The sequence below is a fragment of the Musca autumnalis genome, unplaced genomic scaffold, assembly GCF_047663935.1.
Source record: "Musca autumnalis isolate F117 unplaced genomic scaffold, ASM4766393v1 scaffold_1, whole genome shotgun sequence".
Lineage (NCBI taxonomy): Eukaryota > Metazoa > Arthropoda > Insecta > Diptera > Muscidae > Musca > Musca autumnalis.
The window spans coordinates 243,061,740-243,077,740 of NW_027411644.1; the positions used below are offsets into that span (position 1 = coordinate 243,061,740).

The 16,001-nt window shown below is 35.0% G+C and overlaps 1 protein-coding gene across 1 annotated transcript; it reads left to right on the forward strand.

Moving 5' to 3' along the window:
* The first annotated feature begins 11,272 nt into the window (after positions 1-11,272).
* Positions 11,273-11,757, forward strand: LOC141391144 (uncharacterized). The gene has a single exon (XM_073964060.1). It carries the CDS (start codon positions 11,345-11,347, stop codon positions 11,681-11,683), a length of 339 nt encoding a protein of 112 aa, XP_073820161.1. The 5' UTR covers positions 11,273-11,344; the 3' UTR covers positions 11,684-11,757.
* Positions 11,758-16,001: the final 4,244 nt, after the last annotated feature.

Below are 16,001 nucleotides of genomic sequence, written 5' to 3' on the forward strand. Positions count from 1 at the left end.
ATGAAGTCCCAATCATCGAGTTAAAAATAGAATCGGACTGCACACATTGCTATTTTAAAAGTTCCCTTGTATGTTCTAAATCTGACATAGAACGAAATCAATCAAATCTCGCTTCTTGGAATTTGAAAAAAAAAAGTCCGAAACGAAAAGGAACAAGAATCTGAAAATAAAAAAGAAACGACGTATGGAAAGAAACAATTAAAAATAAATTAATTAAGCATAAATGGTATTTTCCAGAAAAAGTCTCTCCTCCCCGTTCGTTACATTTTGTTCTTAGAGATCCCTAAAGCAAGCCGGGTTGTAGATCCCTACACGCAGAAAAATTTATGTTAGAAATATGTTTGGATCCAAATAAATATATGTTTGGGACCGGTTGCAAACAAATATATGTTTGGATCCAAACATAATATGTTTGGGTCCAAACAAATATATGTTTGCAACATTTTGTAACATATCTCAATTTGATATGTTTGGGTAAAACATATTTTTTATGTTAGAACATTTTTTCATGGGTGGAGAGAGGATGTTTGTCAACGAGAGTAATAACAGTGCTCTCGCGGCTGTGGAATGCTGTTTTGTAAAAAAGAGTTGTGTGTATTGTATAATAGAAGACGTAGAAGCGAAGAAGGGGGCTTTGGTGCTTTGATGGCGTGTATGCGTCAAACTCGTGTGTTTGTTGTTTTGTTGTTGTTAACCAACGTAGCAGACGGCGAAGAGGATAAGAAGAAATGGTATGAATTATTTTGTTTTTTTTTTCTTTCTTCTCTTTAGTTGCCAGCGTAGCGTCAAGACGGTAAAGTGCGTGAAGGCGACCTGACTTAACGCCCAAGGACATAACGCCCAAAATTAATTTTGGGCGTTATGTCCGCCCCGACCCCGGACTTAACACCCAAAATAAAATTGGGTGTTATGTCCGCCCTAACTCCGGACATAAGGCCCAAAAATAATCGGACACAACGCCAAAAAATATTATGTTGAGTTTTTTCATATTTTAATGATTATTATTTGTAATGCAGGGCCGGTTTCAATTGATGTGTTCCAAAACCTACAATAAATTATTATTTTGAACATTCTGTCTAATTTTGTTATAAAAAAAATTTTAAAATTTTCAAAATGGTAGACTCTTTTAGGTTATATTATGGTTAAGTAGATTTTAAAAATGATTTGATTGATTCCTAAAATAGCAAACATCATTCAGTAGATTTTAAACTAGTTGGACGCATAACGAGCTCTGAAAAATCGAAATCTCCTCAGGAATTTATTAGCACATTTCCAAATAACGAACACTGACAAAACGGAATGTTTAACAGCGTGTTGAGTGACTTATTTCTTATTGTGAATTAAAAATTGAGTCATAGATAAAACCTAAAGATGTTGAAAGCGATCGAGCAAAAGTCGAAATGGTATATTTTATAAAAAATCGCGCGCGCGATTTCTTATAAAATATACCATTTTCGACTTTTGCTCGATCGCTTTCGTAATTTGTAAGTGTTAATATGTATTTAAAATTGTTTCCTCATTGAAAATAAAATTGAGTCACAGTCATAAAACCTAAAGATGTTGAAAGTGATCGAGCAAAAGTCGAAAACGGTATATTTTATAAAAAATCGCGCGCGCGATTTCTTATAAAATATACCGTTTTCGACTTTTGCTCGATCGCTTTCGTATGTTAAGTTAAGTGTTAATATGTATTTAAATTGTTTCCTCATTGAAAATAAAATTGAGCCATAGTCATAAAACCTAAATATGTTGAAAGCGATCGAGCAAAAGTCGAAAACGGTATATTTTATAAAAAATCGCGCGCGCGATTTCTTATAAAATATACCGTTTTCGACTTTTGCTCGATCGCTTTCGTAAGTTGTTAGGTTAAATGTTCACAAATATTTAAAATTGTTTCCTCATTGAAAATAAAATTGAGTCATAGAGCAAACCTGAATATGCAGGAAGCGATATAGCAAAAGTCAAAAACCGTATATTTGAAAAAACGCGCGCGCGATTTCTTGTAAAATATACCGTTTTTTGACTTTTGCTCCATCGCTTTCAGCATATTCAGGTTTGAATTTTGATTTTGATTTTCTATGACTCAATGTTTTATTTATGGCGTTGTAGATGTGTACATGTAGCAAGAAAAATCTTTTATACGGAATATGTTTTTAAAAAATAAAATTGCAGGTTTGCAAACTTGTGCATGCTTGTAAATCTTGTTTCGAGAAAACTCAAGTAAATCATAACGATCACAGTAATGTAATGTTGGGTCCATTTGTCCACAAATTGTTGGAAAATCCGTATACATTTAAATATGATTTCAATAAGCTTATTTTTTATTTATTACATACATATATAAAACAACTTTATTTCTAAATAAATCTGAATTTTACTTATGAAGTGGGAAAATCATTAATTTCGGAAAACGGACATAAAGCCCAATGGGCCTTATGTCCGCTATGGGGGCGGACTTAACACCCAATTTTATTTTGGGCGTTAAGTCCGGGGTCAAGGAGGACATAACGCCCAAAATTGATTTTGGGCGTTATGTCCGTTGGGCGTTAAGTCCGGTCGCCGTGCGTGAATAAATCTGTGTTTTGTGTTTTCTTAAAGAAATTGTGTTTTTAGTAAATTAAATGCCCAATACATTTTATAATTGAATCGAAAAGTTGTATGGAATTATTTTATTTTATTATTTTATTATTGGACAAGGAAGAAATCGCGTTTAATATTGGTAATTACATACATATGTATATTTGAAATATGGTATATCCATATTTATTTATTACATAATCATTTGATTCCAGATGCCGATTCCCCACTGATGATGCCAAAAATTGTTTTATTTCAAAACTAAGGAGAAGCGTTCAACTACGTTTCTATATATTTTTCCTTTTTAAAAGTGTGACTATTTACAAATTATTTCAATCAGTTTTTCTTTTATTAAAGTGTGTTATGTATTTCTTTGGAATTTTGTATGTACCTATGTGTTTGTTGTTCTTTTGCCTTTCATTAAAAAACCACAACATTTGTGTGTATACTAGAGAGATAGCCAGTGAGTTCTTACTGAGAGCAAGTGAGCACACATTTTAAAGTGTTTCACATTGAATTTTACGCTCCCTTGCTCTCAGTAAGCGCCCACTGGTGCATGTGTTTGTTTTTTTTTTTTTTGCCTTTTGAGTTTGTATTTTTTTGCACCCAAACATATAAAATGTTTGCACCCAAACATAAAATTGTTTCCACCCAAACATATCTTTGTTTGCACCCAAACATATATATCTTTGCACCCAAACATAAATATCTTTGCACCCAAACATATATATGTTTCCACCCAAACATATATATCTTTGCACCCAAACATAAATATCTTTGCACCCAAACATATATATGTTTTTACCCAAACATATATATCTTTGCACCCAAACATAAATTTCTTTGCACCCAAACATATATATGTTTGCACCCAAACATATATTTGTTTCCACCCAAACATATATTTGTTTGCAGACCCAATCATATATTATGTTTGGGACTGTTGCAAACATATATATGTTTGCTGCAAAATATGTTTGGGACATATGTTAGAGAGGCCGTTTTTTTTTTTGCGTGTACATATTTTCGTCACTAAACAAAAGAGTATAAATTTCCAAAATGTTGTTATAAAATAACAAAATTATAAAATAAAAGTAATTTACGAAATAAAAATACTTAAAGGAGTGCATTTGGAGTCCATGTCGAAATCTGAACTGGTGATGGGAAGATAATAGAAAAAACCTTTTGTAACCTTTGAATTAATAAAGAGTTTTGTTTGTCCATATTTCAATAGAGCATTTCCATTTTCCAAACAAGACATGAAAATGTCATGCCATGTCAAAGCATTGGTTAAAATGACATGTCAAAGAATGGGTGAAAATGACGTGTCAATGCATTGGTTAAAATGACATGCCAAAGCATTGGTGAAAATGACATGTCAATGCATTGGTTAAAATGACATGATTAGGACCCAAAAAAGAACATCATCTTTTGGGGGTCACGCTCATATAAAATTCATGAGTGAAAATGACAAAAAGATGACATGCCAGATCACTTGCACCCATGATTCAACTCATGATTTTTCATCGAAGATTTTACTGGGGGGTTTCATTGATTATTTTTCATTGATGCTATGAAGCGTTCCATTAATATAACGAGAAGTTTCTTTCATGCTATGAAACTTTACGTTATTTAAAATTTAATGATTTTTGGTTTCATTGTATAAACGAAACCGATTTTATTGATGTAATGAAACTTTTAATTTTTGTGAAGTTAAGAAAAATATTTAAGTTTTGAATTGAAACTAAATTGAATGAGCAAAAAAGAACTAGTACGCAAACCAGTTTTTAAAATATGGCGAAAATGAAACATTTTTGAAATCCCTAATACTATCTTATCTACCCAGCAAAACTTGAAGGATGGGGTTCTATGCGATCACGTGATTTCATGGCATATTTTGCATTGGTTCAAAGCAAGTCGTGAAAGATCCGATCTTTTCATTAGCATTTAAACCCATGCAAAGGAAGTCGTGAAAGAATCGATCTTTTCATCAGCATTTGAATCATTTGTACAGATCACTAGAAACAAACAAGTCGATTTGTACATCCCTACATGTAGCGACATCTAAACAAAAGAGTATACATTTCCAAAATTTTTGTTATAAAATTACAAAATTACAAATTAAATGTAGGTTCACGAACTAGAAATTCTTAAAGGAGTGCTGTTGGAGTCCATGTCGAAATCTTAACTCGTGATAAGAAGATAATAGAAAAGCTTTTGTAGAATGAAACAAAATCAGTGGCTGAGAGTGGACGAAGTAAACTCTGTTGCGGTGCAGCGGCGATGATAAAATTGAAATTTTGGGTGTAAACTTTATGCTGATAAATTAGTTCTAGTTATTTCATGAATTAGTTTGAATCAATAAAGAGTTCGGTTTGTCATGAAAATCATATTTCAATACAATTTTCCATTTTCCAAATGTTTAATGTTAAACGACATTAAACCAGAAAAATAATAATATTCGAAATTAATATGGAATGACCCATATGCATTTAAATTCACGCACGTTTTCAAGGCCAATGCATTGGTTTATTGACCTCTCTTTTTGCTATATTTTTGTACTATATTCTTTCGCAAATAAAACAATCAACTAGCCCTCTCCCAGTTGTGATCCACTCAAATAACGGACCTCTCAATTATTGTTATTGCTCTTTGTTTCTCACTTCTTCCATCAACTTCTTTTAACAACAACAACATCAACGCATCCACTTGTGATGAACGTATGCAGCGGACTTATAATGTTGTTGTTGCCATTTATTATTGCTCCGACTTTAAATGACATCTTCGATGCATTGAAAACTTAGTAAAGAAATTACCATCACAACGACCACAACGGAGAACAGAAGGCCTAATTATTAAATACAAAAATTAGAACAACAATTGTAGAAGCGACCTCCACAACACGAAGTGAACTAAAATGATAAAGATTACAATAAAAACTGACCTAAAATATACATTAACTTGTTACAAAAAATAATAATGAATTACAATATTAAAATTATTAAAAATAAAATAGTTACAACAAACATAAGAAGAACGAAACAATAAATAAAGTAAACTGAATTATGAACATACAAAAACAAAAATCTTTCTCTTAACAAAAAGGAAAAAAGGGTAAACATATTAGACTGACAAAAACAATGAAAACAAATTAAAATAAAAAACCCCACCCCAAAGTAAACACCAAACAAGACATGAAAATGTCATGCCAAAGGGTTGGTGAAAATGACATGTCAAAGCATTGGTCAAAATGACATGCTTAGGATCCGACAATGAATGTCATCTTAAGATCCGAAAATGAATGTGATCTTATGGTGGTCACGCTCATATAAAATTCATGAGTGAAAATGCTAAAAAGATTCAATCATGGGTGAAAGTGATCTGGCATGTCATCTTTTTAGCATCTTCATCGATGAATTTTATATGAGCGTGGACCCCAAAAGATGCTATTCATTTTTGGATCCAAAGCATGTCATTTACACCAATGCTTTGACATGTCATTTTTACCAATGCTTTGGCATGTCATTTCCACCAATGCTTTGGCATGTCATTTTCACCTTTTCTTTGCAATGACATTATCATTACGACGAGAGTTTTAACAACGTTGGTTGTCATTTCGAGTCTCCGACAACATCAAGCCTATTGTAAATAATTAATCTTATATATTTAGAAAAATATGTATAAATAAAAACACAAAATTCATCTCTATTGGATCGAAGGAATGGGTTCAAATGCTGGTGAAAAGATCGGATCTTTCACGACTTCCTTTGCATTGGTTCAAATGCTAATGAAAAGATCGGATCTTTCACGACTTCTTTTGAACCAATGCAAAAGATGCCATGAAATCACATCATCGCATGGAACCCCTTCCCTCAAATTTTGCTGGGTTTGTATGTATGGAGTCACATACATAAATACCCAGAAAAATTTGAAGGAAGGGGTTCCATGCGATGACGTGATTTCATGACATCTTTTGCATTGTTTGCTGTAGAACGGCAATTTTTTAATGTTTAGAAAACCAGAAAAGTTACTAAAAATTGTTTATGTTTTTCAATTCATCGACGTACACAGGGGATGACACAGCGACAAAAGTTGACGGTTAGTTATTGTTTAGAAAACCAGTTAATTTATTAAAAATTTGTTTATTATTTAAATTTTACTTACATATGACAACGCCCAATACTACCATTAATGTGGTTAATACCTGAGGAGTTAAAAATAACTTGTTGTACTAATTGCAATAAAACCAAATAAACATATTTAGCATTGACTTCATTTTTGTTCATTACGTGAGTATGAAATGACTTCGTAACATGAATGAAATCTTACGTTACATCAATCATTAATGAAGAAGTTTCGTTACTACAATGAAAGTATTTCATTGCATCAATGAAGGATTTTCATTGCATTAATGAAAAAGTTTCATTGCATTAATGAGCAAGTTTCATTGCATCACTGAAGAAGTTCCATTGCATCAATAAAGAAGTTGCATTGCATCAATGAAGGATTTTCATTACATTAATGAACAAATTCGTTAATTTTACTTCAATGAAAATTTTTTCATTTATTCAATGAAGGATTTCCGACGAAAATTTCGATGTGTTACAAAGCGAATGACAAAGTCTATTATACCCTCCATATTATGATGGAGGGTGTAAAAAGACTCACATGCCCAGAAAAATGAAATGGAAATGTCCCATAAGCTCAAGACATAGAACATCCCTGTTCTACAGCCCAATATGTACGATAAATTATGTTCAGAGCCACGACTGCACATGAAAACAGATCTTCGAGCCTTTAAATACCAATGGACGTACAAGGCGAGATTCTATCGTGCGATCCGTTTAACGTCCTCTGGAAAAAAGTCGTTCGAAGTAGAAATATGAATTATACGGGCGACAAATGAAAGAAAGACCTTGACTGGCATTAACATGGCAAAGTCCAGGGTTTACATGGGCCCTCTTTCGTCTCTATAGGACACTGTTCATCTGTAGACAAATCCTTTAAAAGATTTATTTACATCAAGCGGTATCGTAGTACATTCCAATCTGTGAACCCAAAATACTTCTCCTATGGGAGCTCTATAGCCACAATACTCTGTATGCATGTTTTGTACTCATATCGAATATCCGGAGGTTCCTTTGTGTAGGGCCTATATCAAAACGTAAACCATTTTCTGCAGGAATGTTGTATACCCTCAATTAAATTTATATACCGAATTTTACCCATTTCTGTAGGATAATGTGGCCAAAACTTAAAAAATACCGAAAATCGGGAGGTACCGTTCTATGGGGGCTACATCAAAATGTGGAAATATACTGCCAAATTTCTGGTTGAAAGTTTTATAGCCACAAAGAAGACTAAATTCCAAATTTCCGCAATTCCGGTGAGGAAATGTGGCTAAAACCTTCCAAATACCGGAAATCGGGAGGTACCGTTTTATGGGGGTTATATCAACACCTGAAGCTATACTGACAAATTTCTGGGTGAAAGTTTTGTAGCTCCAAAGAAGACTAAATATTAAATTTCAGCCATTTTAATAATGATTTTTTAGCTGAAACCGTCAAAATAAAGAATATCGGGATGTCGAGGTTTGGAGCCAATCGCAAGGCGATATCGTCAAAACCTCGACTATATGTAATTATCGGCGCCAAATCATATGTCAAAAGGACAACTCTAACATTCATTCTGTCAATTCTATCTGTAAACCTTGAAGCAGAGCTTGTACACGGGAAGTACCTTTCAATAAGGGAAATGTTAGAACGTTGACCGATATACCAAAGATTCTGGGAGTAATATAAACTTTTGTACCAAACTATAAAGCTTTATCTTAAATATTGAAAGCTGTATCTTAATTTCGAAGGACGGACGGACATGGTTATATCGACTTTGAATTTTATGCTGAATTAGAAGATATTCTACTACAAAGGGAATTACCGTCACATTATGGTGAAGGGTATACAAATTCATTTCAGACAATTTGCAGGCGGTCTAGAAATGTCCCTCTGTCTGATTGGCTGGTTAACTCAATAACTCTCGAAGGGTGTAACCGATTTGGCCCAAACTTTCTTCCTAATTTAGATGAATTTTGGATATGGACTATATCGGACAACCTCATTTAGTATATTCCCACAAAGTTGTTTTTTATTGTAGCAACGCAAATATGTACATTTGTATATTTTCTTCAGTTATATGGTTCTGGTTCGTGTGTACCTATATACAAAAATTCTGCAACCGGGACTAACTGCGTCTATAAAGTATCGGGAGACAGGTGAGTGGGGTTAACTGGGCAGCTAAACAAATGTAGGTCTGCGGTCTCAATCAATATGCAGGGCATGTGTTGAGCATCGTGCCATCAATTCTTCCAATATGAACTGAGGCGGCAGGATCGCCCGCATCTTAACTGAGCTAAAACCACTCGAGTTTGCCTTTGCAGCTGGTCTTCTTCTGCTGCGATGGATGGGAGATGGTGTCCGAGTACGACATTCACGCTTACCTTTGCACTGCCTGTCCAGCTGGTTCTAGCTTATACCACTGGACCTCTCTCTCTCTCTAGATCATGAAGATTTCTCCTGACGTTGTCAGGGTGGGGAATGCCTTCCACTAGATCGTGGCAGCGATGCGCATACCCAAGCAGGTACTGCATTCTCATGAATAGGAGACATCCTGTTGCGGCCCTCAGGTCGGCATTCTGGCAGGTAGTGCTAACATTCGCACACAGCTTATCACAGACCTAGAGATGGTATTTACCCGGTAAATACCCACACGGTAGGTAAATACCGGGTAAATACCCATGGGTATTTGTTTGGGTATTTACTATATTGAATCGCCAATACAACATCTTACATCCTATTTCTGGGTTTAGATTGTGAAATCGTTTCAAAATGGATAGTTTAACAATACTTTAAACAAGTGTATTTACCCGAGTATTTACCCAAATATAGGGTAAAAACTCTTTATCTGCCTAACCACTTGACGTAGGCTGACGAAATTTGGCTCAAAACTTTCTTATATCAATAGTATTAAAGGTACTGAAAATGGAGTCCCTGGGTCCATGTTTTGATATAGCCCCCATATAGCCGTACCTCCCGATTTAAGGTATTTTTACCTATTAGCCACATTATACAACCAAATTGGCTGTAATTTGGCACAGTGAGTCCTCAATGAGTATAATATATCCTTGCAAAAATTTGTCAACGTATATCCACGTTTTCTTTTAGCCCCCATATAAGGGTACCCCGATTACCCAAAAGTGGTTAAAAACTCTTTAGCTGTCGAACCACTTGACGTAGGCTAACAATAATTAGGCTCAAATCTTTCTATGAATCCCTGCCTATTAGCTTTTCTATGGGTTTTGAAAGGTACCGCGGTCAGAGGTTATGAAGTCGGGTAGTCTGTTTATGCAAACGATGATCGAAAATGGTCTGAGCCAAGGGAAATAGCGAGGCGATAGGACAAGTTGTAGGAGCAAAATGTGGATCTTACAATTTGTTTGGCATTAAGCTCTTGGCAATGACCAGAATAACAGTCATTGCCAAGGACTGAATGCCAAAATTCATGATGAGTATTTGTCCCCTAGTACCAGACGCGTATTGCCCTCCAAAAGCGAACTAATGTGGGGAATATAACGCAAGGCACAGCTTGTCGCTATAAATGTCCAAAGACGTAACTAACGAAACCATAAGTTTACAGGAGAAGCAAAAAACTTTATTAAATTAAAAACTGTTTTATAGAATTTCAGTGTTATGAGTACGACTATTTGGGCTATTATCAACCATGTACAAATAGAAGTAAGTAATGAAACCAAAACTTCGGAAACTCTTGGTTTTGGGATCCGTCATTACAACAATATCTGCAATTTTTTATTATTTCGTTATTTTAGAACCTAGGCGCTTGAAATTTTGCAGGAGCATGTATTTTAGTCGTATGTATTAGATTCAATCAAAAAAACACTGGTTATCACCAGACCACGTTAGTAATTAAAGAATCGAAGTCTCATAAGCCGAACTAAGAATTGATTTCCAATCCTACCGAACTCTTTTTACTTGCCTACACAGATGACATCGACATAATCAACCCAAATTGCGAACTGAGCTATGTATGAGGTCTTATAACAAAAGAATTTTAAAGTAAATGCGTGGGAAAAGTTTTCCAAGTGAAGCCTGTTAATAAGGCCTCTTAATCGGGAAATATTCACCGACCACTCAAAAATAATACACAGTACAAAGCATGGAAAGATAAAAATTTTAATATATTCTAACATATCCGCTCACAGACAAAAATAGTGTATATTTTATATTTCATTCTAAAATCTTGAATGGTATCCTCCGACTACAATTCCAAAATATTTGTTACTAACCCAAAAACCATAATGCCTTTATGCATCTATATTTCCGTTTAACACATTTACCACATTGTTTACTTTTGATTCTATAATCTGTAGTTAATAAGCAGTTGCTAGGCAAGCTAAACTCTTCTCTTCCGCTTTTGTTTTCCGTGCAAATAACTTTATTAATACAAATGCTTTCGCATGGGATTTTCCATACCAAATGGAATTGCACGCCCACTCATACTGCTCACGTGTATTATGTAAATAAACAAGATTGTAAAGATAATACGAAAGAAAACAAAGACCCCCAACAAACAACACCACAAAATTATTGCATTACACACACTATAAAAAACAAAGGTGTGACCCAGGAAGATATCAGTCGAAATCGAAACATCTAACTCAACGATAGTGACCTGAAGAAAAAAAAAACACAAAATGAAATTTGTCGTCGCCTTATTAGTGGTCTTTGTGGCATTTTTGGCATTGAGTCAAGTTCAGGCTCAAGGTAATCCTTTCTACACGGGACAACCAGGCTGCCAGACTGAAGAAGAAGTATCGGTTGGTGTTTATCGTCATTTCCGCAATAAGCGTGCCTACTGGAGATGCAGTGTATTGGGTGAACCGGCAACACTTGAATTTTGTCCCTTCTTGTCAGGATATTTGGATGAGGCTAAAGCATGTGTACCATGGGCCTTATGGTATTGGACCCCAACTGTTGCACCACCAAGCTCCCCTGTTGCACCAACCGTTGCCGCAGAAGGTTCGGGACAATAAAATGTAGACATCGATGTGATTTCATGCAAATTTTGTGTTAAATGTTGTTAATAAAAAAGTAAATGCATAGAAAACGTGTTTGTTTTTTTGTTAAAGACAATTTAGATGGCTGCATATGAAATTATGAGGTGAAATAAAATACCCTGACTTCTTGGTTTTAAGTATCTATAGAATTTGTTAAGACTTGCGTGAATTCTATTAAAGAAAGCATTACACTCGGCATCACCCTTCGCTGACTGTCTGATATGTTGATTTTGACATTTCGGCCAGTAGGGGAATTCTGTAACTCATTTTTTGAGTTACCGGCAAAAATCGGTAAAATTAAAACCCAAAATTATGAATGAAAAGTATCAATAAAAGTTGACAGCACTGTTGCTATCGGTAGAATTTAGCGACAGATTTATTTTGGTTGTTAACCCATTTTGATCAAATCCAACAAGAACACATTATTTTTGAGTTAAATTGGATACAGCTCCCATGCCGCTAAATTTTTAGACCTCTGTTTTCGTAAACACGCGAGTGATATGCCAGCTTATTTATTGAAAACAAGTAAAAAAGTATCAGTCGGATTTGCCGACAGAGATATACCCTCAGCTTGTGTGTATTGAAATACTTTTCCCAAAAAACATGTATTTAGGGGTGTTTTCAAAATTTTGGGTGTATCGACAAAAGAATCGATAGGATTAAAGTTCAAAAATTTGCGGGGATATCGATAGATAGAGCTTTTTTTATAACACTAGACTACGAAAAACGTAATATCGCTGTAAACAGGGCCAATAGGAAAACCTTCGTTAAAAATGTCCAAAGGATCCTCGAAGAGACCCTTAACCACACAAAAATGTTAAACATTTGTGTGGGTGGTACCACAAGGATTGGACAGATAGGGCCCAAATTTGAACATAAACTAAGTTTCGACAATATTTAGAGATCCAAAGTTTGGACCGAATCGGTTGCTACGTCTATGAGAAATCGCGCGTACAATTTGTGGGGGAGGTACCGGAAGAAGTGGACCTACAAGCACCACATTCGAAATTCATCTAACATTCGAAGAAATATTACAATATCCAAAGTTTGGACGAACGCAGTATTCGGTTCGAGCTCTCCAGCCCCTACATATGTTGCCATATGGGTTTTTACAACTTTCGGGCTGTTATCTTAAGAAGTATGGACTTCCCCCTAAAAAAAATTTTACTGTCGTAATTGAGGCAGCGAATGCAAGTTGCTTCAACAAAAATCAAAGTGATTCGAGAGCAGGTCTTGAAGTGAATTTATCCAAAATTTTGTGTGGGAGGTACCCGAAGGAGTGGACAAATATAGTCCATATTCGAACCTGATCTATATCTGGTAGATATACACTGCCCGTCACTTGAATAGGACACCCTAAAAATTTTTTTCCAACCTTATTTTTTTCCGGAATTATGCAAAATATGAAGTGTTGAAGATTTTTTATATTTAGTTTTAAGTGTTTGGAGTAAACTTAGTCATTCATTTGTATTCATATCTGATTTATATAAGAATTATACGACGAATGGAAAATAAAGTCAAAAATTCATGTAAAAAAATTATGTCATGTGAATAGGACCCCCCTAAAAACTTGGGTATACATAAAGATTGTAGTAGAATATCGACGCACATTCACTCTATATTAAAAACGAAATAATTTCAGTAATATTCAGTAAAAGTATATCCCTCCAGATTAAGGATACACCCCTATATCCTGCTTTGGCAAGGAATCGCACAATTTCCTTTCATAATCATGTGTAATGCTTAACAATGCTTGCACTATTCCTTTAATATGTTTATTTTTGGAAGCGTACTGTCTGTCAGAGTCGTAGATTTTATACAGAAGTCTTTCCTATACATTTTAGAGAATATTTACCACTACAAAATATGGCGGTCCCTTCAGGATATCCGAATTTCTTCTGAGAAATGCTAGTATTCGCTGCTCGAAGTGTTTAAAATGGACCAATATCGTGATGAAATTTCTACTCCGGACATCCGAAAATGCTTTCCACTACTGGGAAAGACTTTTTTAGAATTCCTTTGTAAGATATCGTACGCATTTAAGGTGAAAGGAATTGACGCCAATGTTGAAAGTGTATAAACCAGGTATCGGCACCAATACAAACGCATTGTTTGCGGCCTCTCGCATGCGGCTCTCTCCACAAACAGCTTGTGTGTTAATGCATTGCTAAAAATAAAAATCATTGAAATAGGCGACAACAGAACCTTCTTCATTGACTTCTGAATTAAGACTGAGTGGTGATGGTTCTGTTGTTATTCTCATCAAGGGCACGTGTGCCCCTTTTTGCCGGATGCTGGTATAAACCCTCGTTAGCATAAATGCTGAAGGTCTCATGCATACGACTCTCTCTCGCTCTCTCCACAAACAGCGTGTGCGTTAATGCATTGCTAAAATTAAAAATCATTGAAACAAGCGACAGCAGAACCTTCTTCTTTGACATCTGAACGAAGACTGAATGGTGGTTGTTCTGCTGTTATTCTCATCAAGGGCACGTATGCCCCTTTTTGCCAGATGCTGGTATAATGAAACAATCAAAATAAAATGCGAATAAATCCGCGATATTTTCAAAAACATTTTTCGCACAATTTTATATTTTTGCAGTAACCGTTTCCGCCGTTTTACTGGATGGATTTTCACGATCTATGATTTATATGATCCAAACCGTCAAAAAACTAAATTTTTGGCCTTTGGCAGTAGATTACTGTGATGCTGTATAGACTACATAGTCAATATTAGATTTGGGTAATCTAGTTCCTAGCTCCTTGTACTAGTTCCAAAACGTATGAGTAACATCATGAAATGTATCGTGTGATAAGTATACGCAGTTAGTTCGAAGAAAAAATGTGGGCCATTGGAAGTGTGAAATGAACTTGATAGTTCCATATATTTCCTTTGGCACAACTCTAGTCAATATACACATCAAATTATGCGTAATCGCGAGTTATTTAATCCTACTACTGGCTTTTTGAAATACCCGAATGAGCGCCGCATTTAGATAAAAAAATACGAAAAACACCTAAAATATGGCTTCAAAATGTCAACATCCATAAAAGGTGGAAGCAGTGGAGATTTTGAAAAGTGATACATTTTGTATTCTTTTACTTTTACTTTAAACGGTTTGACCGGCAATCGAATAACAACGTTAAAAACTCGCTTGCTTCAACGTGTTTTACCTATTTTTATTCATTTACGCGGTCATAGCTTCCTCGCAAATTAACTTTTTTAGCCACATTTTTGAGCTTTGATCAAAAACACAGTCAGTTTAGTTGACATCGTCTCAGGAAGTATGGAATTGGCCAAAAAAATTGCAACGTCGTAAAAAGAGCCGCAAGGCGAACATGTTTTAAACAAATTCAAAACGGTTAGAAAAGAGCTGCTAAACAATACTTTTCCCAAAGGAGTGGACCGATGTAGTCCATATTCGAACCTGATTATGCTCATCCTGATATTCCAAATCCCTACTTTGAAACACTTCGGTTAATCCCTTCTGGAACTATCCAGACACACGGACGGACATGGGTAAATTGCCTCCAAAATGGATTTCATCCAAACATACTTGGGGTATAAAATCACTATTTCGATAATCTCGTTGTCCTACATGTTGAGGGTATAAAGAAATATTAAAAGAAATTTAGAAATAGTTTTCGGTGATTTTTATCAAATCGATCAATGAAAAGGACCAATAATTCGAGGTACTTTTACATTGTAATTTGTAACAATTTAAAAACCTGGGAATCCTTCTTTCGTGATTTGTTTCTATCCTGATTGCAAAATTTTGTAACATGGAATGTAAATGTAGTTCTATGCAAGAAAATCAGAACAACAAAAAAACACTTATATGTTAGGAAGTAGTTCAGTTATCTAACCGCTATATTCATGTTGGTTTTCAAGTTTATTTTCGTAAATTGCCGAAATATGTCATCTAGAAATAAAATATAGACCAAAAATTGAATTTGGATATTTTCCCCACAAAAGTTCACCCACTAAGAACTATCCGTTCACTATCCAAAATTGTTGGCATCCTCCTTGACCAAAATTCTTACCTCGTGTAAAAATTTTTCAGTATTAAACTATAACTGCGAACTCTAGCGTGGTTATGGTTACTATGCACAGAATTAAAACTGTCGAGCACGTACATCAACATAGCTGGCATCTATGGACCGGTCTAGAGATCGTCGTTCAAAAATAACTCACGTGAGCGGAATTTGTCTACCGTGAATAAATATATAAGATATATATTAAATTTTTTCCAATTTTCACTCAAAAGTTTAGGTCTATTTCATCCGCTAAAAA